The sequence below is a fragment of the Callionymus lyra genome, chromosome 5 (genome assembly GCF_982586985.1).
Source record: "Callionymus lyra chromosome 5, fCalLyr1.hap1.1, whole genome shotgun sequence".
Taxonomy (NCBI): domain Eukaryota; kingdom Metazoa; phylum Chordata; class Actinopteri; order Syngnathiformes; family Callionymidae; genus Callionymus; species Callionymus lyra.
This window is the reverse complement of record NC_141822.1, coordinates 3908083-3934611: the sequence shown is the minus strand read 5'-3', so window position 1 is coordinate 3934611 and position 26529 is coordinate 3908083. Positions and strand designations below refer to the sequence as shown.

Below are 26529 nucleotides of genomic sequence, written 5' to 3'. Positions count from 1 at the left end.
ACATCTTGTGGTAACATCTCGTGGTAACATCTCGTCGTAGCATCTCGTCGTAACATCTCGTGGTAACATCTCGTGGTAACATCTCGTGGTAACATCTCGTCGTAGCATCTCGTCGTAGCATCTCGTCGTAGCATCTCGTCGTAACATCTCGTCGTAACATCTCGTCGCAACATCTCATCGTAACATCTCGCCGTAACATCTCGTCGTAACATCTCGTCATAACATCTCGTCGTAACATCTAGTCGTAACATCTCGTCGTAACATCTCGTCGTAACATCTCGTCGTCACATCTCGTCCTAACATCTCGTCGTAACATCTCGTCGTAACATCTCGTCATAACATCTCATCGTAACATCTCGTCGTAACATCTCGTCCTAACATCTCCTCCTAACATCTCGTCGTCACATCTCGTCATAACATCTCATCGTAACATCTCATCGTAACATCTCGTCGTCACATCTCGTCCTAACATCTCCTCCTAACATCTCGTCGTCACATCTCCTCCTAACATCTCCTCCTAACATCTCGTCGTAACATCTCATCGTAACATCTCGTCGTAACATCTCGTCGTAACATCTCGTCGTAACATCTCGTCGTAACATCTCGTCGTAACATCTCGTCGTAACATCTCGTCGTAACATCTCGTCCTAACATCTCCTCCTAACATCTCGTCGTAACATCTCGTCGTAACATCTCGTCGTAACATCTCGTCGTAACATCTCGTCGTAACATCTCGTCGTAACATCTCGTCGTAACATCTCGTCGTCACATCTCGTCCTAACATCTCCTGCTAACATCTCGTCGTCACATCTCGTCCTAACATCTCCTCCTAACATCTCCTCCTAACATCTCGTCGTAACATCTCGTCGTAACATCTCGTCGTAACATCTCGTCGTAACATCTCGTCGTAACATCTCGTCGTAACATCTCGTCGTAACATCTCGTCGTAACATCTCGTCGTAACATCTCGTCGTAACATCTCGTCGTAACATCTCGCCGTAACATCTCGTCGTAACATCTCGTTGTCACATCTCGTCGTAACATCTCGTCGTAACATCTCGTCGTCACATCTCGTCGTAACATCTCGTCGTAACATCTCGTCGTAACATCTCGTCGTAACATCTCGTCGTAACATCTCGTCGTAACATCTCGTCGTAACATCTCGTGGTAACATCTCGTGGTAACATCTCGTGGTAACATCTCGTCGTAGCATCTCGTCGTAGCATCTCGTCGTAGCATCTCGTCGTAGTATCTCGTCGTAACATCTCGTCGTAACATCTCGTCGCAACATCTCATCGTAACATCTCGCCGTAACATCTCGTCGTAACATCTCGTCATAACATCTCGTCGTAACATCTAGTCGTCACATCTCGTCATAACATCTCATCGTAACATCTCATCGTAACATCTCGTCCTAACATCTCCTCCTAACATCTCGTCGTCACATCTCCTCCTAACATCTCCTCCTAACATCTCGTCGTAACATCTCATCGTAACATCTCGTCGTAACATCTCGTCGTAACATCTCGTCGTAACATCTCGTCGTAACATCTCGTCGTAACATCTCGTCGTAACATCTCGTCCTAACATCTCGTCCTAACATCTCCTCCTAACATCTCCTCCTAACATCTCGTCGTAACATCTCGTCGTAACATCTCGTCGTAACATCTCGTCGTAACATCTCGTCGTAACATCTCGTCGTAACATCTCGTCGTAACATCTCGTCGTAACATCTCGTCGTCACATCTCGTCCTAACATCTCCTCCTAACATCTCGTCGTCACATCTCGTCCTAACATCTCCTCCTAACATCTCCTCCTAACATCTCGTCGTAACATCTCGTCGTAACATCTCGTCGTAACATCTCGTCGTAACATCTCGTCGTAACATCTCGTCGTAACATCTCGTCGTAACATCTCGTCGTAACATCTCGTCGTAACATCTCGCCGTAACATCTCGTCGTAACATCTCGTCGTCACATCTCGTCGTAACATCTCGTCGTAACATCTCGTCGTCACATCTCGTCGTAACATCTCGTCGTAACATCTCGTCGTAACATCTCGTCGTAACATCTCGTCGTAACATCTCGTCGTAACATCTCGTTGTCACATCTCGTCGTAACATCTCGTCGTAACATCTCGCCGTAACATCTCGCCGTAACATCTCGTCGTAACATCTCGTTGTCACATCTCGTCGTAACATCTCGTCGTAACATCTCGTCGTAACATCTCGTCGTCACATCTCGTCGTAACATCTCGTCGTAACATCTCGTCGTAACATCTCGTCGTAACATCTCGTCGTAACATCTCGTCGTAACATCTCGTCGTAACATCTCGTCGTAACATCTCGTGGTAACATCTCGTGGTAACATCTCGTGGTAACATCTCGTGGTAACATCTCGTGGTAACATCTCGTCGTAGCATCTCGTCGTAGCATCTCGTCGTAGCATCTCGTCGTAACATCTCGTCGTAACATCTCGTCGCAACATCTCATCGTAACATCTCGCCGTAACATCTCGTCGTAACATCTCGTCATAACATCTCGTCGTAACATCTAGTCGTCACATCTCGTCATAACATCTCATCGTAACATCTCATCGTAACATCTCGTCCTAACATCTCCTCCTAACATCTCGTCGTCACATCTCCTCCTAACATCTCCTCCTAACATCTCATCGTAACATCTCGTCGTAACATCTCGTCGTAACATCTCGTCGTAACATCTCGTCGTAACATCTCGTCGTAACATCTCGTCGTAACATCTCGTCGTAACATCTCGTCCTAACATCTCCTCCTAACATCTCGTCGTAACATCTCGTCGTAACATCTCGTCGTAACATCTCGTCGTAACATCTCGTCGTAACATCTCGTCGTAACATCTCGTCGTAACATCTCGTCGTAACATCTCCTCCTAACATCTCGTCGTCACATCTCGTCCTAACATCTCCTCCTAACATCTCCTCCTAACATCTCGTCGTAACATCTCGTCGTAACATCTCGTCGTAACATCTCGTCGTAACATCTCGTCGTCACATCTCGTCGTAACATCTCGTCGTAACATCTCGTCGTAACATCTCGTCGTAACATCTCGTCGTAACATCTCGTCGTAACATCTCGTCGTAACATCTCGTCGTAACATCTCGTGGTAACATCTCGTGGTAACATCTCGTGGTAACATCTCGTGGTAACATCTCGTGGTAACATCTCGTCGTAGCATCTCGTCGTAGCATCTCGTCGTAGCATCTCGTCGTAACATCTCGTCGTAACATCTCGTCGCAACATCTCATCGTAACATCTCGCCGTAACATCTCGTCGTAACATCTCGTCATAACATCTCGTCGTAACATCTAGTCGTCACATCTCGTCATAACATCTCATCGTAACATCTCATCGTAACATCTCGTCCTAACATCTCCTCCTAACATCTCGTCGTCACATCTCCTCCTAACATCTCCTCCTAACATCTCATCGTAACATCTCGTCGTAACATCTCGTCGTAACATCTCGTCGTAACATCTCGTCGTAACATCTCGTCGTAACATCTCGTCGTAACATCTCGTCGTAACATCTCGTCCTAACATCTCCTCCTAACATCTCGTCGTAACATCTCGTCGTAACATCTCGTCGTAACATCTCGTCGTAACATCTCGTCGTAACATCTCGTCGTAACATCTCGTCGTAACATCTCGTCGTAACATCTCGTCGTAACATCTCGTCGTAACATCTCGTCGTAACATCTCGTCGTAACATCTCGTCGTAACATCTCGTCGTCACATCTCGTCCTAACATCTCCTCCTAACATCTCGTCGTCACATCTCGTCCTAACATCTCCTCCTAACATCTCCTCCTAACATCTCGTCGTAACATCTCGTCGTAACATCTCGTCGTAACATCTCGTCGTAACATCTCGTCGTAACATCTCGTCGTAACATCTCGTCGTAACATCTCGTCGTAACATCTCGCCGTAACATCTCGTCGTAACATCTCGTTGTCACATCTCGTCGTAACATCTCGTCGTAACATCTCGTCGTCACATCTCGTCGTAACATCTCGTCGTAACATCTCGTCGTAACATCTCGTCGTAACATCTCGTCGTAACATCTCGTCGTAACATCTCGTCGTCACATCTCGTCGTAACATCTCGTCGTAACATCTCGTCGTCACATCTCGTCGTAACATCTCGTCGTAACATCTCGTCGTAACATCTCGTCGTAACATCTCGTCGTCACATCTCGTCGTAACATCTCGTCGTAACATCTCGTCGTAACATCTCGTCGTAACATCTCGTCGTAACATCTCGTCCTCACAGCTGTACGTTCGTTAGCAGCTTCAGGAGGAGGCGACGCAGCAGGAGCTGGAAATGTTTACAAACCCAGAGAGTCTGACGGACACGAGTGTCACTGAACACCTTCTCTGAGGGTCAGTGGAGGGTGAAGGTCGTTCATGGTATTCTTAATACTTTAGTTGTTGTTCATGTTACATGTCAATAATTCAGAAGCAGCTGATCTATCTCTTCTTGTCGAGTAGTATAATAAACTTTTACACTATTTAAGATTTAATCTTCATCAAATAAAACATCAGGGAATAATATAATATGAATCACTTTATATATTATTATTACTGTATGTATTGAAGTGTACGGGTGTAAGAAGATATTGATACACTTAAATATCGCAATATTTTTTCACAAGACGTTCATTTTTTTGGCTTTTAAAATCATTTTAGTTTTATCTCCATTATGTATGGTTTATATTACGATAAAGAGTGTATACATTATGTGTTCAAGTATTTACAGTTAACATGTAAATATCCACAGCGTTTGTTCATTTTTGTGTTGCAATTAAATTTCAGTGAGTCCAGCAGATTTTGAAGCTGATGTTTGGACATATTTTGGTTTGAAAACAAATTAAAGAAGTTACTTCTTCGTCAAGAGTCATGTGGTCTGTAAATACTACAACACCAGAGTCAAGTACTGGACAATACTACACATATATACTTGCTACTACACTATCACAACACCAGAGTCAAGTACTGGACAATACTACACATATATACTTGTTACTACACTATCACAACACCAGAGTCAAGTACTGGACAATACTACACAAATATCCTTGTTACTACACTATCACAACACCGGAGTCAAGTACTGGAAAGTACTACACATATATACTTGTTACTACACTATCACAACACCAGAGTCAAGTACTGGACAATACTACACATATATACTTGTTACTACACTATCACAACACCAGAGTCAAGTACTGGACAATACTACACATATATACTTGTTACTACACTATCACAACACCAGAGTCAAGTACTGGACAATACTACACAAATATCCTTGTTACTACACTATCACAACACCAGAGTCAAGTACTGGACAATACTACACATATATACTTGTTACTACACTATTAAAACAGCAGAGTCAAGTACTCAACAATACTACACAAATATCCTTGTTACTACACTATCACAACACCAGAGTCAAGTACTGGACAATACTACACATATATACTTGTTACTACACTATTAAAACAGCAGAGTCAAGTACTCAACAATACTACACATATATACTTGTTACTACACTATCAGGATATATCGTATTGTTGAAACAATGTGGACATGGATCAAAGGGAGGTGAAGAACAGAGTGCAGACAGGATGGATAAGGCTGACGTATGTGCTAGTTTCTCAACAACAGGAAACACAACTTCATGAAACTTCAGACCATCGATCAAAACGATTATTTTCTCTGATATGAATACTTGATAAAAAGCTCAGATACTCACAGCGTTGGTGACTTCGATGTCGTAGACCTTCTGGAAAGTGACCCGATCGAAGAACACGAGTTTCCCACTTCCTTCTTCTCTCTTCACGGACGTCCCGGTGAAAACCAGTTTGTCGTCGGGACTGAAGCAGCAGTCGGTCCTGATGAGTCCACGAGTTAGAGTCAAACTTATGAGTCTTTTTCCGATCAAAAGAACTCACGTGGCAAAGTAGTTGGTGAGTCCGTTGGCCACGTTCACAGGCTTCCTGAAGTTACGGATGTCCCACAGCTTCAGCGTGTCGTCTCCTGAACAAGATGAAACCATTCAGGATAGTGAACTATAGAGCAGGAGGAACCCAACAACACCAGGAGCCACAACCTACTGCTGCATCTACTCGGATTTTGAGCCAATCATCGCTCACATCGACACAGATTTGGACGACATCTGTCGTGTAAACATTTAAGATCCTAAAGTCAAGAAGAATCAAGAGGTTCTCACCTCCGCGGGAGGCGAGCGTGACACCATCGTAGGAGAAGGCGAGGCAGGAAGTGTCGGATCCCGGAGCGTGAGCTTGTCGACAGTGAAACTTTGTGTGAACCTTCACCAAAGAAAAGAAAATGTTGTTAAGCTTCATGTCGAACAATAACATTCATTTTCACCAGCAGGAGCTCGAGTCGACTAATACAGAAGTTATTTTTCTGTTAACATTCAGTCGTACGTTTGGTTTCGTCCAGAAAAAACATTTGGACGTCACAGAAGAAGTTTTTGTGATTCATATTTCCAGTATCAGGGTAAATTTAAACCGACAACCTTAATCCAGTTCTAAGGCAATCCAAGTTTAAGTCATTTAAAAATCTGTTTATCAAGACTATCCTTAGAGAATCTGAATCAGAAAACGTTTGTTGTAAACAAAACAATTAATTGTTGCGTAAACTTCAACTGAAAATGAAATTAAATCTGATCAAAAAAATAAAACAATTGAAGTTAGCGTGTTAAAAAGTACTTCGATCAAATGAAGTACATTTAATTATATAATTTTCTATGACATGTAATATATTGTGGTGACCATTATAATCAATAACATTTATTTGAAAATGCAAACTGAACATTTCAGGAGGTGTCGTCTCGACAACCCTTTCAGTAACGGTGACCTGAGCAGCTGCCATGATGCTTTGCCGCCCAGCCAACCAATAAAAGCCGTTGATGTCTTTTGACATAAGCAATATAGACGTAGAATTTAAATACAGTATTGTATCGACCAATCAGTGTCGTCTGTAACAGTTTATTTAGTGTCTAAACAAGAAGGATGTGTCTCGCCTGCAGTTCATACTAAACTCTGCAGCCAGAATTCTGAGCCGCTCTAGTAGAAGAACTCACATTTCTCCTTCAAACTCTTCATTGGCTGCCAGTTTCTTTCAGGATTCTGTTGCTCCTAAGCTTTGGAACCATCTCTGTGGTTGATGATCTACTGACTCCTTCAAGAAACATGTGTGTTTGATGATCTACTGACTCCTTCAAGAAACATGTGTGTTTGATGATCTACTGACTCCTTCAAGAAACATCTCTGTGTTTGATGATCTACTGACTCCTTCAAGAAACATCTGTGTTTGATGATCTACTGACTCCTTCAAGAAACATCTGTGTTTGATGATCTACTGACTCCTTCAAGAAACATCTGTGTTTGATGATCTACTGTCTCCTTCAAGAAACATCTGTGTTTGATGATCTACTGACTCCTTCAAGAAACATCTGTGTTTGATGATCTACTGACTCCTTCAAGAAACATCTGTGTTTGATGATCTACTGACTCCTTCAAGAAACATGTGTGTTTGATGATCTACTGACTCCTTCAAGAAACATCTGTGTTTGATGATCTACTGACTCCTTCAAGAAACATCTGTGTTTGATGATCTACTGACTCCTTCAAGAAACATCTGTGTTTGATGATCTACTGACTCCTTCAAGAAACATCTGTGTTTGATGATCTACTGACTCCTTCAAGAAACATCTGTGTTTGATGATCTACTGTCTCCTTCAAGAAACATCTGTGTTTGATGATCTACTGACTCCTTCAAGAAACATCTGTGTTTGATGATCTACTGACTCCTTCAAGAAACATCTGTGTTTGATGATCTACTGACTCCTTCAAGAAACATGTGTGTTTGATGATCTACTGACTCCTTCAAGAAACATCTGTGTTTGATGATCTACTGACTCCTTCAAGAAACATCTGTGTTTGATGATCTACTGACTCCTTCAAGAAACATCTGTGTTTGATGATCTACTGACTCCTTCAAGAAACATCTGTGTTTGATGATCTACTGACTCCTTCAAGAAACATGTGTGTTTGATGATCTACTGACTCCTTCAAGAAACATCTCTGTTTGATGATCTACTGACTCCTTCAAGAAACATCTGTGTTTGATGATCTACTGACTCCTTCAAGAAACATCTTAAGACACTTTTATTTGAGCTTTTCCTTGATTCTCTGAGCTTCTTGTGTTTGTCTCGGTGTTATCTTGATCTTTTAAGTATTTATTTTATTGAGTTTTGTTCGAATTGTTTAAGCGCTTTGTGACCCTGGTCTAGAAAAGCGCTCTATAAATATGACTTACTTACTCAAAAGAGCAGTGTGTAGAAAGGCATCATGGGAGTTCACGGTTTCATTGGCACCATAACTAAAGTGTGTGTGTTAGTTAGTGTTTCCCACAAAATTGTGATGTTTATCTACAATAAAGTGATGAGAAAAAATGCAAAACAAAAACCTTTTCATTTTAAACTGGAGTTTCACACGTTTTTAAATCTATAAGACAAATGAAAACCAAAGACTTCAGTCCAGTGTCAGTGTTTCTTCGGAGGACGGATCATTACTCGGCGCCGCTGAGGCCACGTCCGAGGAGGCAGAACCAACACTGGAGCAAACATAACCCGCGTTTATACGGCCACGGTTCGCATTAACTCTCAACCGAACGCAAACAGAAGGAGTTGCAGCAACGCCGTGGATAAGAGGTTTAAACGTGCCCTCGCTGAGAAGAGCCGATAAGGACCAGAAATACTGGCCCCGGTGAAAAAGAAGTGGAGCTCAAGGTGAACGAGGGAGAGAAAAAAAAAGAGTCCAAGTATATGGAAGGAAGTTATTAACTCGGACCAAACAGATAAAGCGTTACCTTGAACTGTAGATAACGAGGGATTCACTTTTTAAGCCACTGAGCCGCTGAGTCGACTCGAGCTCCAAGATTTCTCTTATCGTGGTTTTTTCTCCTCCGTTCGTTCCTTTATCTTTGTCGAGTCACTGCGTTTCAAATTAACTCCACGAGCCTCTTTTCTTATCTGAGAGCAGGTGTGGAGCTGAAGAGCTACACGGACCATTAGCCCGCGGACCCCAGACGCTATCTGGGCCGTAAACACTCGTACGGATGAGGATCAGCGACGCTTGAATTTAACTTTTTAATTATTGTTTTTTTAAGCAATACATTGTTTTTTAATAATTAATTTAAATCATTTCTATTTTTTTAAGCATTACATTGCTTTTAATAATTAATTTAAATCATTTCTATTTTTTTAAGCATAACATTGTTTTTACTAATTAATTTAAATCATTACTATTTTTTTAAGCATTACATTGTTTTTTAATAATTAATTTAAATAATTTCTATTTTTTTTAAGCATTACATTGTTTTTAATAATTAATTTAAATAATTTCTATTTTTTTAAGCATAACATTGTTTTTTAATACTTAATTTAAATCATTTCTATTTTTTTAAGCATCACATAGTTTTTAATAATTAATTTAAATAATTTCTATTTTTTAATCATTACATTGTTTTTAATAATTAATTTAAATCATTTCTATTTTTTTTACGCATTACATTGTTTTTAATAATTAATTTAAATCATTTCTATTTTTTTACGCATTAAATTGTTTTTAATAATTAATTTAAATCATTTCTATTTTTTTTAAGCATTACATTGTTTTTAATAATTAATTTAAATAATTTCTATTTTTTTAAGCATTACATTGTTTTTAATAATTAATTTAAATCATTTTTATTTTTTTAAGCATTACATAGTTTTTAATAATTAATTCAAATAATTTCTATTTTTTTAAGCATCACATAGTTTTTAATAATTAATTTAAATAATTTCTATTTTTTTAAGCATTACATTGTTTTTAATAATTAATTTAAATAATTTCTATTTTTTTAAGCATTATATTGTTTTTAATAATTAATTAAAATCATTTCTAATTTGTTTAAGCATTACATTGTTTTTTAATAATTAATTTAAATCATTTCTATTTTTTTTAAGCATAACATCATTTTTTAATAATTAATTTAAATCATTTCTATTTTTTTACGCATTAAATTGTTTTTAATAATTAATTTAAATCATTTCTATTTTTTTTAAGCATTACATTGTTTTTAATAATTAATTTAAATCATTTCTATTTTTTTTAAGCATAACATCGTTTTTAATAATTAATTTAAATCATTTCTATTTTTTTAAGCATTACATTGTTTTTAATAATTAATTTAAATCATTTCTATTTTTTTAAGCATAACATTGTTTTTTAATAATTAATTTAAATAATTTCTATTTTTTTAAGCATTACATTGTTTTTAATAATTAATTTAAATCATTTCTATTTTTTTAATCATTACATTGTTTTTAATAATTAATTTAAATCATTTCTATTTTTTTACGCATTACATTGTTTTTAATAATTAATTTAAATCATTTCTATTTTTTTACGCATTAAATTGTTTTTAATAATTAATTTAAATCATTTCTATTTTTTTTAAGCATTACATTGTTTTTAATAATTAATTTAAATAATTTCTATTTTTTTAAGCATTACATTGTTTTTAATAATTAATTTAAATCATTTCTATTTTTTTAAGCATAACATCGTTTTTTAATAATTAATTTAAATAATTTCTATTTTTTTAAGCATTACATTGTTTTTAATAATTAATTTAAATCATTTCTATTTTTTTTAAGCATAACATCATTTTTTAATAATTAATTTAAATCATTTCTATTTTTTTACGCATTAAATTGTTTTTAATAATTAATTTAAATCATTTCTATTTTTTTTAAGCATAACATCGTTTTTAATAATTAATTTAAATCATTTCTATTTTTTTAAGCATTACATTGTTTTTAATAATTAATGTAAATCATTTCTATTTTTTTTAAGCATAACATCGTTTTTTAATAATTAATTCAAATAATTTCTATTTTTTTTACGCATTACATTGTTTTTAATAATTCATTTAAATCATTTCTATTTTTTTTAAGGATAACATCATTTTTTAATAATTAATTTAAATCATTTCTATTTTTTTTAAGGATAACATCATTTTTTAATAATTAATTTAAATCATTTCTATTTTTTTAAGCATGACTTTGTTTTTAATAATTAATTTAAATCATTTCAATTTTTTTTAAGCATCACATAGTTTTTAATAATTAATTTCAATAATTTCTATTTTTTTAAGCATTACATTGTTTTTAATAATTAATTCAAATCATTTCTATTTTTTTAAGCATTACTTTGTTTTTAATAATTAATTTAAATTATTCCTTTTTTTGTTTAAGCATAACATCGTTTTGCCAATATTTCGTATCGATATTTTTTTGCGATATATCGTGCAGCCTTAACATCAATAGGTTTCTAAAGCTATTTTGTGCAGAGGAGTCTATGAGACATTCAGACGACAGTCACACCTAGTATTTGACGTATAAATCCATAGATATACACCCAGCGTTCGTGACCAAAGGCTCCATGACTGACAAGGTCGACTCCAGGATGTACTTGACATGAAGTCAGCGGGATCATGATGCAAGAATCGAGCAGCTATTAATACAAGCTATACTGCTGTTGTGTAACTGGCTTTATTTATTATCCTGAGGCAGATGCCGCGGCGTTCTCTTCCTGTGTTAATCTACAGCCCGTGAAACCCGAGTCCAGGTCCGATGCGAGCGCGAGGTGTTTCTTCAAACATGGAGGCAGGTGGATCGCCGCAGACACCTGAGCCTCCCGAGACCCGATGAATACCTCGGGAACTCGGCCTCGGGTGTCGAGCCGACCCTCGTCGTCCAAGACTCTTCGCCCGGCGCTCCCGCCGTCGTCGTATAAATACTTCCCCAAAAACCACAGAACCTCTCGGACGATAGTATCCGAGAGACGCCGGTCCTGACATCTCACTCTGACCTTTGTTCCTCTGGTGTATCAAGTACCAAACCACAGTCCTGAGCAGCTGCTGGGATCGTTCATGGACATCAACAAATGCTGATGGTCAAGCAGTCGCTGTGTGTGTCTGTGTGTGTGTGTCTCTCAGTGTGTGAGTCTGTGTGTGTCTCTTCGTGTGTGTTAGTCCGTGTGTACATGTGCGTCTCCGTAACTATCCGTCTGTGTGTGCGTGTGCATGTCGCCGTGTGTATGCATGGATGTCTCAGTATCTCTTTGTGTGTCTCTCCGTGTGTGAGTCTGTGTGTGTCTCTTCGTGTGTGTTAGTCCGTGTGTACATGTGCGTCTCCGTGACTATCTGTGTGTGTGTGCGTGTGCATGTCGCATGTCGCCGTGTGTATGCATGGCTGTCTCCGTATCTCTTTGTGTGTCTCTCCGTGTGTGAGTCTGTGTGTGTCTCTTCGTGTGTGTTAGTCCGTGTGTACATGTGCGTCTCCGTGACTATCTGTGTGTGTGTGCGTGTGCATGTCGCCGTGTGTATGCATGGCTGTCTCCGTATCTTTGTGTGTCTCTCAGTGTGTGAGTCTCCCTGTGTGTGCCTGTGTGTGTCTGCGTTTGTGTGTCTCTCCGTGTGTGAGTCTGTGTGTGTCTCTTCGTGTGTGTTAGTCCGTGTGTACATGTGCGTCTCCGTGACTATCTGTCTGTGTGTGCGTGTGCATGTCGCCGTGTGTATGCATGGCTGTCTCCATATCTCTTTGTGTGTCTCTCAGTGTGTGAGTCTGTGTGTGTCTCTTCGTGTGTGTTAGTCCGTGTGTATATGTGCGTCTCCGTGACTATCTGTGTGTGTGCGTGTGCATGTCGCCGTGTGTATGCATGGCTGTCTCCGTATCTCTTTGTGTGTCTCTCTGTGTGTGAGTCTGTGTGTGTCTCTTCGTGTGTGTTAGTCCGTGTGTACATGTGCGTCTCCGTGACTATCTGTGTGTGTGCGTGTGCATGTCGCCGTGTGTATGCATGGCTGTCTCCGTATCTCTTTGTGTGTCTCCCCGTGTGTGAGTCTGTGTGTGTCTCTTCGTGTGTGTTAGTCCGTGTGTACATGTGCGTCTCCGTGACTATCTGTCTGTGTGTGCGTGTGCATGTCGCATGTCGCCGTGTGTATGCATGGCTGTCTCCGTATCTCTTTGTGTGTCTCCCCGTGTGTGAGTCTGTGTGTGTCTCTTCGTGTGTGTTAGTCCGTGTGTACATGTGCGTCTCCGTGACTATCTGTCTGTGTGTGCGTGTGCATGTCGCATGTCGCCGTGTGTATGCATGGATGTCTCAGTATCTCTTTGTGTGTCTCTCCGTGTGTGAGTCTGTGTGTGTCTCTTCGTGTTTGTTAGTCCGTGTGTACATGTGCGTCTCCGTGACTATCTGTCTGTGTGTGCGTGTGCATGTCGCATGTCGCCGTGTGTATGCATGGATGTCTCAGTATCTCTTTGTGTGTCTCTCAGTGTGTGAGTCTGTGTGTGTCTCTTCGTGTGTGTTAGTCCGTGTGTACATGTGCGTCTCCGTGACTATCTGTCTGTGTGTGCGTGTGCATGTCGCCGTGTGTATGCATGGCTGTCTCCGTATCTCTTTGTGTGTCTCTCCGTGTGTGAGTCTGTGTGTGTCTCTTCGTGTGTGTTAGTCCGTGTGTACATGTGCGTCTCCGTGACTATCTGTGTGTGTGCGTGTGCATGTCGCCGTGTGTATGCATGGCTGTCTCCGTATCTCTTTGTGTGTCTCTCCGTGTGTGTGTCTGTGTGTGTGTGTCTCTCCGTGTGTGAGTCTGTGTGTGTCTCTTCGTGTGTGTTAGTCCGTGTGTATATGTGCGTCTCCGTGACTATCTGTGTGTGTGCGTGTGCATGTCGCCGTGTGTATGCATGGCTGTCTCCGTATCTCTTTGTGTGTCTTTCCGTGTGTGAGTCTGTGTGTGTCTCTTCGTGTGTGTTAGTCCGTGTGTACATGTGCGTCTCTGTGACTATCTGTGTGCGTGTGCGTGTGCATGTCGCCGTGTGTATGCATGGCTGTCTCCGTATCTCTTTGTGTGTCTCTCCGTGTGTGAGTCTGTGTGTGTCTCTTCGTGTGTGTTAGTCCGTGTGTATATGTGTGTCTCCGTGACTATCTGTCTGTGTGTGCGTGTGCATGTCGCCGTGTGTATGCATGGCTGTCTCCGTATCTCTTTGTGTGTCTCTCCGTGTGTGAGTCTGTGTGTTTCTCTTCGTGTGTGTTAGTCCGTGTGTACATGTGCGTCTCCGTGACTATCTGTCTGTGTGTGCGTGTGCATGTCGCCGTGTGTATGCATGGCTGTCTCAGTATCTCTTTGTGTGTCTCTCAGTGTGTGAGTCTGTGTGTGTCTCTTCGTGTGTGTTAGTCCGTGTATGCATGGCTGTCTCCGTATCTCTTTGTGTGTCTCTCCGTGTGTGAGTCTGTGTGTGTCTCTTCGTGTTTGTTAGTCCGTGTGTACATGTGCGTCTCCGTGACTATCTGTCTGTGTGTGTGTGTGCATGTCGCCGTGTGTATGCATGGCTGTCTCCGTATCTTTGTGTGTCTCTCAGTGTGTGAGTCTCCCTGTGTGTGCCTGTGTGTGTCTGCGTTTGTGTGTCTCTCTGTGTGTGAGTCTCCCTGTGTCTGCGTTTGTGTGTCTCTCAGTGTGCGAGTCTCCCTGTGTGTGCCTGTGTGTGTCTGCGTTTGTGTGTCTCTCTGTGTGTGAGTCTCCCTGTGTCTGCGTTTGTGTGTCTCTCAGTGTGTGAGTCTCCCTGTGTGTGCCTGTGTGTGTCTGCGTTTGTGTGTCTCTCAGTGTGTGAGTCTCCCTGTGTGTGCCTGTGTGTGTCTGCGTTTGTGTGTCTCTCAGTGTGTGAGTCTCCCTGTGTCTGCGTTTGTGTGTCTCTCAGTGTGCGAGTCTCCCTGTGTGTGCCTGTGTGTGTCTGCGTTTGTGTGTCTCTCTGTGTGTGTGTCAGTCTCCCGGTGTGTGTACGTGTGCATGTGTAAGTAAGTAAGTAAGTTTGTGTCTACGTGTATGTGTGTATCTCTTTGGGTTTGTATGTGTGTGTGTGTGTGTGTGTGTGTGTGTGTGTGTGTGTGTGTGTGTGTGTGTCCATGTGTATGAGGAGCAAGGAAATAAATAATTGTTTTAAATAATAAATAAAGTTTAAATATAAAAAACTACTCTCTGAAAGAAGGTCATCGTTCATCATGACCTTGAACAAGATGTCAGAATATTTTAAATAACTTCTCAAATCACAACAAAGTGTCCGGAGCTCGATGTCAGGTTCTACTCTCATGTCGATGTTGGATTATTTTCACAGTAATCTGTTCTTTTTAGACTCATAGACAAAATGTTTGTTCATTTTAATGTAGCGACTGGAGCTCAGTTGTCTTCGTCTTCATCTTAAGACACTTAAAAACATCCAAATGCATCCAAACCGCACGACTGTAACGACGCTCTCGTAACCTCTCATTCGCCCAGAATTCAGAGCGACTTTATAAAGTACTAAGTTGAAAACATGGTGATGATCTTGGAGAAGAAGACTTCAAATTCACTACATGTCAGGAGAGTTTGTCATTAGTTGACCTTATGTTTAACCTCATGTCAGCGTGTTTACATGTGTTTCGCGTCTTATAACGTGCGACACATCTTGACGACGACCCACATCTTATCCCCCCGACGACGAGCTAACATGACGTACGCCGCGGCGCATCAAAGCGTTGCGACGCAGGAATCCACAAGAATTCCTGAGCGAGCTCTCGGGTCAATCACTCTCCGTGGCAGCAGGACCCGAGGACGCGGAACTCGACTCCCGTCCCGGGATCAATCAGCGCGTGTCGGGGTTCAAGAGCGCCGCGCGTCGGCCTCGATAGCTTCTCTTCGCCGTGAGCCCCGGATCGAGGTCGCGCTCCTGATTGATCGCGATTGATCCGCCCGCATACCCCGGGCGTGAGTCAGCGGCGAGCTGCCGGCGAGACTACGTGAGCGACCAAACCGGAGCACGAGGTCGACTCCTCGTCGGGCTCTTGGCAGATCCCAAGGTTTCTGATTAGGTCGGGGGGGCGGCGGCGGGCGGACGGGTCAGGGGGGCAGACATGACTATTGTGAGCTGGTATGGGGGCCCGGGGTAAATATTTAGCTTGGGTGAGGAGGGGGTCGTAAATCTCAAGAGCGAACCTCAGGCGAGCAGCAGAAGATGCAACAACGCGTGTTACGTGACGAGCCGTCGTTTGACCGACTCTTGACCACGACCTGATCGTCTCCGTCGCACGCGAGCAGACGTGGATTCCTAATGATGGTGGGATGAGAAGAGGAACGACAGATGAGGGAAAAGAAAGACGGGTTCGTTGAGCTCCAGCATAAACAACTTGTCGTATTTAAAACCGTCGTGACTCGACATAAGGAAGTTGATCAGATACTTCAGGGTTAAATGTAACGTTTCAAAGGTTGAAACTTTGTTTGGAAAAAAACTAACTTTTAATAAAAACAATCCATTGATTTTTAATAACTAAATGAAAGTACGTCAGTAAGTATTTATAGAGTCCTTTCTAGACCAGGGCCACAAAGTGCTTAAACAATCAAAACAATAAAAGATATACTATTTTTAAGGAAAATGGAGTTTAGTGATATTCTTACTTGAATCATTAAAATAAAGACATTTTCTTACTACTATATCAACTACATCTTAAACAACGTGACATTCATTAAAACATATATATACAGTACATTTTTTATATTATATTAATTTAAAAACAAAATCCTGGGCTTGACAAAATGACCACAACAACGATATTTAAATAAAAAAAGGATGTTTTTAACATTTGAAATGATGAATTCATTCAATATTCTGACGATACTGGTGATGAAAATAACACGAGTCATTTATTTTTGACACTCGTCCAGATGTTTACTTGGTTGTTGATATTTCAGTTCAAACAAGTCTATCACGGAACAAGCGGTGTTTAAAACAGGGTTAAATAAAAATACTTTTAAGGATTTATTTTACCATTGGAAGTTAAATTTAAAGCAACTCATATTATACCAGAAACAGAAAAAAAAGGACTAATTTTAAATGTTGATTTTAAAATAAACACATGACTTTTCAGTCCTTTCTTTGATTCTTCTTGTGCTGGCTTTAAAAAAATGTCCTAAAAACACTTTCCTGTACTCGTCGCCTCGTGTTGTTTTCAGCCATGAACGAAAATCCTCATCGAATATAAATCTTCCAATGTTAGTCCAGTATAAAAAGATATATTTAAAAACAAATGTCTTGAGGTTTGAAACCAACATCAAATCTTATTTTCATCATCACGTTTTTAAATGACTCTAATGCCAAACAAGTCTTATTTTAAGGTACATTTTCAAGACGTTAAGAGGATCCGCGGTGAAAACAACTGCAGCAGAAGAAAGAGAGAAGAACGTCTTTCCAGCGACTCCACAGCCAAGATCAACCATTACCTCAACACGTTGCATCAGACGGAACGGAATGTTCGCTTTGATCACTAATTGCCCGACAATTAACAACCAGTGGAAATTCGAGTTTTTTTTTTACAACAATCTTCATGCGAAACACTCCATCAATCTTCTCCGTCCACCTTCACGCGAACATTGAAGGACAAGAATCTTCCTGCAGAACAAAAGAGTTTCACGGACACAAGTCACGTCCTTGGCAAGAACTAGGAGTGAGTCGACTGTAATGTGATCAAATAAATAACTTGAAGGAAGTAAAGGTTATTTGTGAAGATCTTTCCAGACCAGGGTCACAAAGCGCTTAAACAATCAAAACAATACTCAATAAAATAAATACTTAAAAGATCAAGATAACACCGAGAAAAACACAAGAGTCTCAGAGAATCAAGGAAAAGCTCAAATCAAGGATTTCTCTCCTCTGGTCCGGAAGTTCAGGAACCATCAGTAGATTCTGATCCACAGACCTCAGAGCCCGAGCTGGGGTGTAAGTCTGGATCAGATCACTGATGGAAGGTCTGACCATGAGTAGATCTGAAAGTAAGAACCAGAATTTTAAAATGATCCTGAAAGAAACTGGCAGCCAGTGAAGAGTTTGAAGGAGAAATGTGAGTTCTTCTACTAGAGCAGCCAGGGAAGAGTTTGAAGGAGAAATGTGAGTTCTTCTACTAGAGCAGCCAGTGAAGAGTTTGAAGGAGAAATGTGAGTTCTTCTACTAGAGCAGCCAGTGAAGAGTTTGAAGGAGAAATGTGAGTTCTTCTACTAGAGCAGCCAGTGAAGAGTTTGAAGGAGAAATGTGAGTTCTTCTACTAGAGCGGCTCAGAATTCTGGAGTTTTGTATGAACTGCAGGCGAGACACATCCTTCTGGTTTAGACACTAAATAAACTGTTACAATAGTGTAAACGACACAAACACGTGGATTATAAAATCCAGATCATGTTGTTACATCATTTAAGTTCAGAGATTTTTCTCAGTTGAAACAGTTTGTGTCAGTTTTGTTCAGTGTTGAACTCCAGACATTTGTCAAATACAACACCAGGTTTCTCAGTTTGACAGACTGACATACAGTAAGTCACTCAAGTACTGACTCAACCCTGAACTTTATCATCAACAATCACCAGAGTTTCAGTTTTGTCCACATTTAGCTTCAAAGTGTTTTCACTCATTGTTACTCACTCATACCCAGAGGAATCAAGTACAGCAAAAACAATAAAGGACCTACAACAGAACCTTGAGGGACTCCACACAACAGATGATTCATGATATCTTTCAACAGATCAAAACCACAATGTAGTTCAGGTCCTCGCTGTCAACACCAGAACATGGACCCAACATCTGCTCTTCCAAAGCAATAAACTCCATTATTACAAAGTAGTTGTTTTGTTTTCTCTTGACGAGCGGTTCGTTGTTTTCGCTCGCGCTTCACTCGCTTGAATCTGGTGACTTGTCTCGTGGATTTGTGGTGATGATCATATATCGTCTCTGAGGACGAAGTCAAGAAATCTCTGAAGCTTCTTAACAAGGAAATGATCGTAACTTATGTTTTGTCATTTTTTTATAGCACGATGTTCAACCCAAAGGAGTCACAACAAAACCCATGGAGTACAAACGTAAAGAGCATCTTCTAATCATCATCTGATGGTGGAGACCCAGAGGGTTGTGCTCGTATAACAGTCATTACGGTAGAAACCAGCACTGACTCCTGAGGGATCAGTGGAATCTAAACAATGGTTTCTGACGGACCAAAAGAAAGACCTTTCAGAATGTATGTTCATGCGAGACCTGAGAGTGTTTATGAAGTTATGAAATGAGTCAACAAGTCTCTCTGTGAGTCAGAAGCTCAGATGTTTCAGAGTCTTGCTCAAAGGCTGCAGCAGTCAGTGAGTGTTCGGAGCATCAAGTCTGTTCACTTGAACCTCACACCCCTGACCATTGTCAGGACTGAACAAAGGACAAATTTTATTTAACTTGGATCCATGATTCCTCAGTGTGGGAGAAAGGAATGTATTGTCGTGTTATAAAATAATTTAATTTTTTTAAACTTGTGCACATAATGTTGAATAAACATTAGAAAAAAGCTCTGAATGTCCCCACGACTCCCCACGACTCTCAAGACTCCCCGCAACTCTCAAGACTCCCCACGACTCTCAAGACTCCCCTCGACTCCCCACGACTCCCTAGACTCCCCACGACTCTCAAGACTCCCCACGACTCTCAAGACTCCCCTCGACTCTCAAGACTCCCCACGACTCTCAAGACTCCCCACGACTCTCAAGACTCCCCACGACTCTCAAGACTCCCCGCGACTCTCAAGCCTCCCCACGACTCTCAAGACTCCCCACGACTCTCAACACTCCCCATGTCTCTCACGACTCCGCACGACTCCCCAAGACTCCCCAAGACTCCCCAAGACTCTGAAGACTCCCCTCAACTCTCAAGACTCCCCTCAACTCCCCACGACTCTCAAGACTCCCCATGTCTCTCACGACTCCCCAAGATTCCCCAAGACTCTGAAGACTCCCCTCAACTCTCAAGACTCCCCTCAAATCCCCACGACTCCCCTGGACTCTCAAGACTCCCCACGACTCCCCACGACTACTCATGACACCAACGACTCCCAACGACTCTCAAGACTCCCAACGACTCTCAAGACTCCCAACGACTCTCAAGACTCCCCACGACTCTCAAGCCTCCCCACGACAAAATCAACATGTCTAGCTTGCACTAACTTTACCTGGAGTTCCAGAACTTACACTGAGGTTTCTGTCCCAGATCTGGATGGTCCCGTCCTGGCAGCCGGCGGCGATCAGCTTCCCGTCGCGACTGTAGGTGCAACAAGTGGGGATGACCTTCTTCCCCTGCAGGGATCGAGGCTTGAACACCGCCTTGTGGTTCTTCTCTTTCTTCACGTCCCAGGTTCTCACGGTTCTGTGGAGAGAAGACGTGTGACGTGGTGAGATGTGGCGAGTTCACGACATGGATGTTGTCCACAGTAAATCACGGCGATGCTCGGAAACAGACGGCGTCGTGTCCGTGCGTTCGAGCGGCGACGTGTTGCAGGGATTGAGCAAACAACGAGAGTTAAATCATCCCGACAGGCACGTCTGAGGCGTCGGTGAAATACTGCTTCTCTTCCGACATCTGCTCGACACATTACCAGACTGCACAGAGAGAAGAATCTGCACAACGTTCAGACGCTAACGACTAAATCATGTTGTTCACGATCATCAGGAGGTGCCAACACGTCCACATTTGTTTCATTGTGTTTCAGAGTTAAACACAAATTACTCAGTAAATTACATTTTCCAGAAACAAACTTTGCAAGGTCATTTAGAAAGAAGCACTTTTGTCATTACCAGCCTCTCAACCCTTGTGTCATCTTGGGGTCAAGGTGACCCAGACGCACAAAAACAAATGCATTTTAACAACACATTAGTTTCCGGGCCTTCGGGTCACCTTGACCCTGAGATAACACAAGGGTTAATACGACTACAGGATGATTTGCTAAAGGAATTTTCTGTTAGTATTTATTGCCTCCAAAAGATTTAAGTGAATATAAAAAAGGCAAAAAAGGTTTTATATTAATTATAAAAATGATATGAATGCAAGTGTTGTTAAGACCAAGTATTTTTAAAAGAATAAACAAAGTAAGCTTGTGATATAACAGAAAATATATCAGAAATGTTATGGTTCAAGATCAGACATTTTTGTGAGTATGTTTTGCTCCTCAAAGATATTCATAAATCAATTATTTTATAATTTTAAACTGAATCCTGCTCGACAGACACAACAGCAACTGTAAAATGTGGCCCCTGAGTGATTTGAATTCCCCTCCACTGACTGGGAAAATCATCTCAGTGCGATATTCGATATTGGTGTCTTGAATTGCGAAATCGATATTAATGTGATATTTTTCATTCACCTAAAAATGTAGCCGCGACTTCTGCTTCGGTGCCGACATGATGGTAGAAAAATATCTCTTATAACGCTCAGTCTCGCGGGACTTGCATGAGTTTCCTGTAAAACTGAGCGACATCAGAGAGGAGCCGCCGGCGCGTCGTGATATCACCAAATCAATAATAAATCCTTGTACACGTACACATAACACTTTATAAATGACGCTAACAACTTCGCTCGTTAGCATACGGTGAAGACGGACAGGTTTGTTTGGAAGTTCACGATCTTCTAAGAAAACAACTGAGACGAGATGAAAAGTTCTTACGATATGTTGCTTTAACAAAGGAGGTTGAAAGAGACGAGTGACTGGATCACTAGTGTTTGACTAGATCATAAGTTAGTATTACTTCACTGGATCACTAGTGTTTGACTAGATCATAAGTTAGTATTACTTCACTGGATCACTAGTGTTTGACTAGATCATAAGGTAGTATTACTTCCGTGTAATGCTGAGCAAGATGCGCCGCACATTTCACAGACGGACGGAGACGTAAACAACAACAAGACATAGAAGTACAAACTTTACAGAACGTGACACTGATTGGTCAAAGTGCGCATTTAATAAACGTTGGATTTATACAATAAAAAATTCTAAATTATTGCATTTTTTCGATGCATATCACACGTGACAATATCACGATATCCATATTTTTTCTATACATCTTTCAGCCCTGATTAACATTAGCACGTCTCAGAAGATCAGTTTCAAACATGCATCAAGAAGACGAGCAGCAAGAAAAGATGATAAATCAAATGTTGTCGTTCAACTTAAACAAACACAACGAACCAGCAAACGTGAAGAAACGACAAAACAAGCCCTTGAGCAAAGTTCGACGGGAGTTAAAGCAGATGTTCTTATTTCCGTGTGCTTTGGGTTTCAAAGTCGACAATCGGAGAACATCGAGTTGTTTAAGTTGAGGCGACCTTCGACCTTTTGACATGACGTTTCAAAGCAAGTCCAAGCAAACAATGTTTTACGTCTGAAACCGTTTTTTATTTAGGATTCGTGTCGTCTGCGGGTCGAGCGAGGAAGTGGACTTTAAGTGTATTTTTGAGAGACGGAGGAGAATGTTTTCCTTTAGGCTGGTGAAGTTACTATTGTTTTCTCTCACACTCACACACACACACACACACACACACTCACACACACACTCGAGGTGTGAGAGGAAAGAAGCCTCCGAAACACCCACATCGACACTCCGGCTCCGAGAGAGTTCTCTGACCCCACGACTTGCTTTAGTGAGCATCCCGACCTCCGGGGTCAGGAGGTCGGCAGAGGAGTGTAAACACGACGTGGCGTCTGCTGCTACCAGAGCAGGAAAGAATTCTTCCAGTGCCGCCTACAGACAGTCCGTGACACACACTCCTGGACCGTGTTTGGATAACGTCGGCGGCGTCGGACCGAGACATGTGGTTTCAGTGCCGGTCGGCGAAGGTCAAGTGAAGTCATGTTTGATCCTGGACTGTCACGAAAATAAACTGAAAATCTTCCATTTCCACGAGATCAAAGAAGCGAAGAGGAAGTGTCAAAACATCAGCTTTTTCTATCTTCAATTGAATTAACTTGAAAACACAAATGCCCTGGTTTATTTACTAAGGATTACTACCTTCAAATGCTAGAGAAGTACTGTATTTTTTGGACTATACAGTGCACCAGAATTTTTAAGTACATTAAGAGCAGTGCTGTTTCCTAGTATTACTCTGTGAGGCTCCGTAGTATAACTCCCAAAGGCTTCACATTAGTACACAGAGCCTCGAGGAGAAATACTATGAACCCTTGGAGAGTAATATTATGAACCTTTAGAGAGTAATATTGTGAACCCTTGGAGAGTAATACTACCAACCCTCTAACAGTAATAATACTAACCTTTAGAGAGTAATATTGTGAACCCGTGGAGAGTAATACTATGAACCCTCGGAGAGTAATAATATGAACCTTTAGAGAGTAATATTATGAACCCTTGGGGAATAGTACTATGGTCTCTCACAGAGTAATACTACTGAGCCTGAGAGAGTAATACTAAAAAGCTTTGCTGAGTTAGACTCCGAAGCTCGCTGAGTAATACTATCATGCCTCAGAGAGTAATACTGCAGAGCCTCACGGAGTAATACTATAGTAGTACGTTGTAATATTACGAAGCTATTACTTTTTCACTATAGGAAAAGTTAAAAAAAATAATGAACTATAAGAAACATCTGTTCAATGAAAAAAGTAATAATAATTGTCGTCGTTTACTCAAATAAGATACAATTGTATGAAAATACAAAAAATGTTGCGCCAGATAAGATATTTATTTATTCTAAATGTCTTTATTCTACAGTAGTCCCAACAGAAAAACATTAAAAATAAATACTAATTAAATGTAACGTACAGTAAAAATAAAAATAATAACAAAAACAATATTAATAATTAATGAAAAACAATTAATAGTAGTATTCAATGAGATAAAATAAATGTGATCGTTGTATCACTGATACTACTTTAAATTAAAATTCCTAATCAGAAAAAAATATATAATTTAAAAATAAATCTTGATAATGAAGGCTTTTAATTTGAAATGCAACAGATATAAAATATTTAACTTGATTTTGGTGATTTAAAAAGTGATAAAACTACTTAAATAAAACGTGTTTAGTAGTAAATAGTAAATATATAAAGTATATAAAGTAAATATCCCACAAAAGTCTGTTTAACCATATTTTTCGTTGTAGAAAGAAAGTAAACATTTACAAAATCAGTTTCTTTCCCGTTAAACCTCGTCTTCTCACGCATTGTTCGACAACATCGTGCTGAGAATAATAAAGCGAGGTCGTATATCTGCAGTCGTGCATCACGAGGACGTCGTTCACACATCGTTTGAGGAGCAACATCTCCAGGATCTCATCCCTGAACAGGTTACAAGTCCAGAGGGAGCGACTGTTGCTGGATCACGTTCCCGGATCAAGAGATAAGACCAGAGAAAGTATGCGAGTGTAGCGAGGAGGAGAGTAAGAGACGAGGATTAGGATGAGATCCTAGATTTTCCATTACGAGCCGGACGGAGGGGAGGAAACCAGAGGGGATTGAGATGGGAAGGTAAACAATAGCAATCAGATGGAGAAACGATTACGAACCATGAAGATGTTCTTTAATTCTCTGAAGAGATCACGACCCACGTGGTCTCAGGACAGCTTCAATTCGTTTTCTTTTTAATAGAATAGGATGATTTTTTGAGGTTTAAAGTTCATGATGTCAATTCTATAATTATTTTTATTCATATCCATCATGTTGAATGTTTTTAATTACGGTTTTAGACATTTTCGGTTCATTAAATGTTTTTAAACTCTAGTTCTTTCCTCGTCGTCATTAAAAATAAACACAGACATGTATATTCTTTCTCCTAGTTATAGTTGGTCATTTTACCAAATATTTATTTAATAGAAAACTTCTTTTTTTTTTTTAATACTGTGTACTTCTTTTTTTTTTTTAAATGTAATACTTTTTTTCTTCTTAAAGCTAAAGCTCACGATTGACATTTTAAATAGGAACCGACATTTATGATGTAAGAAAATCACATTTAAGATGATTTATGATTTATATCAAAGTGAGTTTTATCAAACTACATACATAGTTATATAGTAAAACAAGTACTTATAACAATATTACAAACTAAGTATATTTCCGTCACTTATTTGAATGAACTCTTTGAATCATTGCCTTATTTTTAAATCCTCATTGTAATGTTTATTTTCCTTTTTTTCTTCCCTTTCCTCATCAAAGATTTTACAAGACTATTAAAAGGAGTTTCTAACGTTGGTTTACAGCGAGTATTTAAAAAGAAAATCCTCCTTCAGTGTTGAATAAACACGACAGGAAGGTTAAAAGAAAAGATTCTGCCAACAGACATATTGAATATTCAGTTTTTCTTTTTGGTGGGAAACATTTTCCCGTCAAGAAAACGTTCTTCGATCAAAAGGTAAAGAAGATTTTAATCAATCCTCAGGTAAACATGTGTTTACAAGGACCAGCAGTGAAAACACAAACAACACTGACAGGGTTTGGTCGGAGGTTTTGAGAGTTATGACAGTTGAAATACTTGCTCTCCGTGGAATCGACATCGAAAAGAAGGTTCATCGAAACATGTTTTATCGATCAGTTGTGATGAAGCAAAGGAATGCGTTTTTTTCAAGTGGACACAGATGCATCATTTGAAATCCATCCCGTTGTTTATTCGTTGCAAAAGTCAACGTTTTTTTTCAAGTTGAAATTTGATTGAAAGGCTTTGAAATCTTAAGTATGGTATTATAAACATTTAGAAAAAAAAGGTTTAAAGCTAATTTGATCTAATCAATCATTTTCAATCATGTTCTAAACCTTCATTTCACGCCAAATTAAAAGTCACTCGAGCCACAGATGAACTGAAGCAAACAGTTACTGGTCTCATAGAATCTATTGAACAAAATCAAAACACATCATTGAAGAGAAAGTTTGAGCAGAAAAGTGACGAGGAGAATGCAGGCGAGGTGGAACGACACAAAGGCGAGAAGCAGATTTGAAGAGTCAGAGTTGAAGATGCTCAGGTTTTCATTGACAGTCACAGAAAACATCTTGAACAATCCAAAGAATAAAGGAGTGTTTAGCTGAAATACAGTCAAAAGGTCTGTTTGAATCTTCAATGATACTTCTTCTCTACTAGAAACATATTCAGCAAATAAAAATACAAAATAAAGATTGATTAATTTAATTAATACATATATAATAAATATAAATTAAGTTTTCATGTCTAAAGGATGTGTCTCGCCTGCAGTTCATACTAAACTCTGCAGCCAGAATTCTGAGCCGCTCTAGTAGAAGAACTCACATTTCTCCTTCAAACTCTTCACTGGCTGCTCTAGTAGAAGAACTCACATTTCTCCTTCAAACTCTTCACTGGCTGCTCTAGTAGAAGAACTCACATTTCTCCTTCAAACTCTTCACTGGCTGCTCTAGTAGAAGAACTCACATTTCTCCTTCAAACTCTTCACTGGCTGCTATAGTAGAAGAACTCACATTTCTCCTTCAAACTCTTCACTGGCTGCCAGTTTCTTTCAAGATCATTTTAAAATTCTGGTTCTTACTTTCAGATCTATTCATGGTCAGACCTTCCATCAG

General features: G+C 40.1%; 1 protein-coding gene across 2 annotated transcripts in view; it reads right to left on the bottom strand.

The window, feature by feature from the left end:
- The window catches only part of wdr70 (WD repeat domain 70), a 68477-nt gene that overhangs the window by 16708 nt on the left and 25240 nt on the right, over positions 1-26529 (bottom strand). For both annotated transcript variants that reach the window (XM_087790531.1, XM_087790532.1), the window contains exons 10-13: positions 20195-20369; positions 6276-6375; positions 5998-6082; positions 5799-5937 (exon numbers count right to left, since the gene is read on the bottom strand). In XM_087790531.1, the coding sequence (XP_087646657.1) occupies positions 5799-5937; positions 5998-6082; positions 6276-6375; positions 20195-20369 (499 nt within the window). The remainder of the gene's footprint in view (positions 1-5798; positions 5938-5997; positions 6083-6275; positions 6376-20194; positions 20370-26529) is intronic.